Here is a 3,128-nt window from a genome sequence, read left to right as displayed (position 1 = left end):
TTTTTTCGTCAATTTACAGCGATTGTGGTGAATTCTTATTCGAACTTGACGACATTCACTGTCCCAGAAATAAGAAAATGGCAGCGAAAGCTAGCTATAATCTTGTGCTGTATATATATACATAAGATTAGTTCTAGTTCATCACGCGATAGACTTGGTTGCTAGCTTTGCCAACACCCCAACCGCCTGTGAATTGACGTAGGTGCATGGCTCTGTAAACACAGACTCCCAGCGCTTGTCATGGAACTGATCGTTAATATCAGGCCCTCCCAAGATAGCTCCGGTCAGCTCGTTAGGGTTTGGAACATCCTTGTTATACCAGTACACAAAGCTCATGGGGCAGTTGACATTGCTGGAATCAGTCCCCACCGGAATCGACGCGCCGCGGTGGTGCGCCTGCGTCGGGGCGTTTTGGCCGAAGCCAACCATGTAGGATCTGCCGTTAGGGTTGTCTCCTAGCAAGAGGTCGATCTGTTTCTTAGCGAAGGCCATGAGGTGGGTGCTATCGAACTGCTTGTTGGAGCATTCTACCTTTTGGTTGTGTTCGGCTAGGAAATCACTGTAGATGCTGAACAAGAGGGCGGCCCCGGTGACGTACTGTGTGTTGGCGCCGTCTCGGAGGTGGATCATACCTCCCGGAGTGGTTTTGACTTGGGCGTATGGACTTTCCGGGATGTTGGAGCAAATGAAACTGTCTGCTTGGTTCTTGAAGTTCTCTAGGGTCTTATCGCCCTCAAAGAACATCTGCAACAATATATGGAAAATTAATATTCACAATTTTCTTTTGTTGTCACATATACACTTGAAGATTATACGATATGGAAAAATGAATTAATCACCTTGGAGACAAGGATTTGAGCTCCAGCATACTTAAGATCCCAGCTAAACTCGGCCACAGTAGCGGTAATGGCTTCTTCGTGTATGTAAGTTAAGTACTCTGGTCTTTTGGTGGCCTTATACAACCATGTAGCTGCCCAAAATAGCTCGTCCTACAAGAGCATATTTCAAATCAAGTAAAGAATTAGGATCGATTTTGTCTTATGAGATTTTGTTTCGCTAGGTAAGTTATACAGAAAAGATTGGTTACATTGTAGCCGGAGAAGGAGCAGTAGAAAGGGCACTCTCCGTCGTAAGTTCCTTTATGTAGTTTAGCCATTTGGAAGAGCTACAAGAAAGAGGAAAGAAAATTACTAGGTTAAAATCTAAAACCTAGTTTGAAATAAATTAATTGATTAAACTGAAACGTTTGGGATCGGAGCATAGTAGTTACCAGCTTTGCTTTGTTAAGGAGTCGACGAGCATAGGCACGATCAAAGGGTCTGAACACGATGGAAGCAGCAGCCATTGCCGCCGAGGTTTCACCTGCAATTTCTGATCCGGGAGTGTTCTCATCGATCTTCAACACAGTTCTTGGTGTCTTCATGTCTTCTGGTCGAACCCAACACTGATGGTCTGCATTGGGGTCTCCTACTTGAACGTACAATGTTTTTTTTCTACTAGCCTTGAGAAAGTAATCCGTTCCCCATTTAATACCGTCGATGACATTCTGCAATTCTCCTGTAGCCTTTAGCTCCGATTGGTATTGGATGGCTGCCCACGCCAGGGTTGTGACTGTGAAAGCCATCGGAAGTCCGTACTTGACATTGTCGCCGGCATCATAATATCCCCCTGCAAGGTCCACCTGTTACCGAAATTGACAAATCAAAAACACAGCCAGCAAAACCAAATTTCAATAAAAATCCAAGTGATTCAACTGACCCTATTGAAAATTAAGGGTCATGAATACATGCATGCATGCATATTACCAAAATTAATAGAGATACATAGAGAGATGTTAAACAGCGACAAGCGTGAGAGAGGTACATACATTTGCTAGTTTGCCATCATCGAGAGCGGAGTCTCCTCTCCATTTTGGTCTGTGATTAGGAGGGAGCTTCCCGGATCTTTGTGCCTCAAGGAAGATGATGGACTTGGTTAGGGCATCCTTATAGTCCAAATGAGCATGGAGTCCTTGAAAGAGTGCGAGCCATACAACAACGATCGCCGAGGGTTTGCCTACGTACATGGTTCTCGGATAGATGATTCTTGGCGATGATGGAAATGCAGAATCCCTTGCTTCTTTAATAGACGAGCAGGGAGAGGTAGAGGAAGAAAAAGGTTCGAGGTTTCTGTTTGGACGGCTAGCTGTTAATTTTATTTCTTGGGAAATTAATCGACAGAAGGATGGTGGCGGAGGGATCGGTGGGAAGCCATTTTTGGGTGGAAGGAGTTTAAACGTGGGGTGGGAATTGAACAAAGCTTGTGGACTTCAAGTTTACTTAACCGTTTCATGCCTAATATCTACCTCTTGTCTGTACTTGCATTTTACGGTAGACCATAGACACCCAGAATAGTAAAATGAGCAAAATAGTAACCATAGACCATTCGTTCAAAAATAAATAAAATTAGAATAGGTGATGTTATTATTATTATTATTTTTTTTTCTTTCATGTCCGTCTTTTGATTCTCCTCGATGATGAAAGGATTTAAGGTTTATTGAAATGTAGAGTACAAAAAACTAAAAAGAAAACATAGAGAAAAGTTTGAGGCTACATTGATTAATGAATAATAAGGTTACAACAATTATATATCGGGCTCAAGACGTAGAATGAAGCAAATACTCTTGTTACTTAACTGAAATAAACCTAACATATAGTTATCAGATGATAGCTAGTTAACAGATGATAGTTGGATAGTAATTGTGTTTCATGACTTCATCATCGATCGAAACCATAGGACATTTGCCAATTGCCAGGTTAATCTCTGTTCCACTCCCTAATTAATCCAGTTCAACAGGATGATCTCCATATAACATTGGAATGAAGTCTGTTTCCAGAGGCTTAGTTCACATGTTACATCTCTGACGAAAATTTGTCTACAAAACTTTAGATTCCGGCTGATACATCGTCGGAGAAAGTTGTCACTGAATAATATCTAAAATGAATATCCTCCAACGATAGTTTATCAGTTTTTCACCGACGAATAAGATGTTAGAGAAGCTTGTTTAGCTAATTTAGTAGATGAGATACATCACAAAGGTTTTCCCAAAAAAGGTACCCACGAATAGGTTTCTACTATAGCTGCATTGG

General features: G+C 41.7%; 1 protein-coding gene across 1 annotated transcript; it reads right to left on the bottom strand.

The window, feature by feature from the left end:
- Positions 1-10: 10 nt before the first annotated feature.
- Positions 11-2,087, bottom strand: LOC101298145 (endoglucanase 16-like). Its single transcript, XM_004303408.1, has 5 exons — positions 1,868-2,087; positions 1,271-1,681; positions 1,088-1,165; positions 840-989; positions 11-744 (listed from the first exon to the last, which is right to left on the bottom strand). Exons 1-5 carry the CDS (start codon positions 2,063-2,065, stop codon positions 142-144), a joined length of 1,440 nt encoding a protein of 479 aa, XP_004303456.1. The 5' UTR covers positions 2,066-2,087; the 3' UTR covers positions 11-141.
- Between the last annotated feature and the right edge of the window lie 1,041 nt (positions 2,088-3,128).

Source organism: Fragaria vesca, linkage group LG6 (assembly GCF_000184155.1).
Source record: "Fragaria vesca subsp. vesca linkage group LG6, FraVesHawaii_1.0, whole genome shotgun sequence".
NCBI classification, from domain to species: domain Eukaryota; kingdom Viridiplantae; phylum Streptophyta; class Magnoliopsida; order Rosales; family Rosaceae; genus Fragaria; species Fragaria vesca.
This window is presented reverse-complemented; position numbering and strand designations above follow the sequence as displayed.

Excerpts from the sequence above, each read along its gene's own strand:
- LOC101298145 (XM_004303408.1), bottom strand. The coding sequence starts at position 2,065 with ATGTACGTAGGCAAACCCTCGGCGATCGTTGTTGTATGGCTCGCACTC. Across the intron at positions 1,166-1,270 it reads TCCTTAACAAAGCAAAGCTG|CTCTTCCAAATGGCTAAACT; the intron begins GTAACTACTATG and ends TCTTTCTTGTAG. Across the intron at positions 990-1,087 it reads GCTCCTTCTCCGGCTACAAT|GACGAGCTATTTTGGGCAGC; the intron begins GTAACCAATCTT and ends ATGCTCTTGTAG.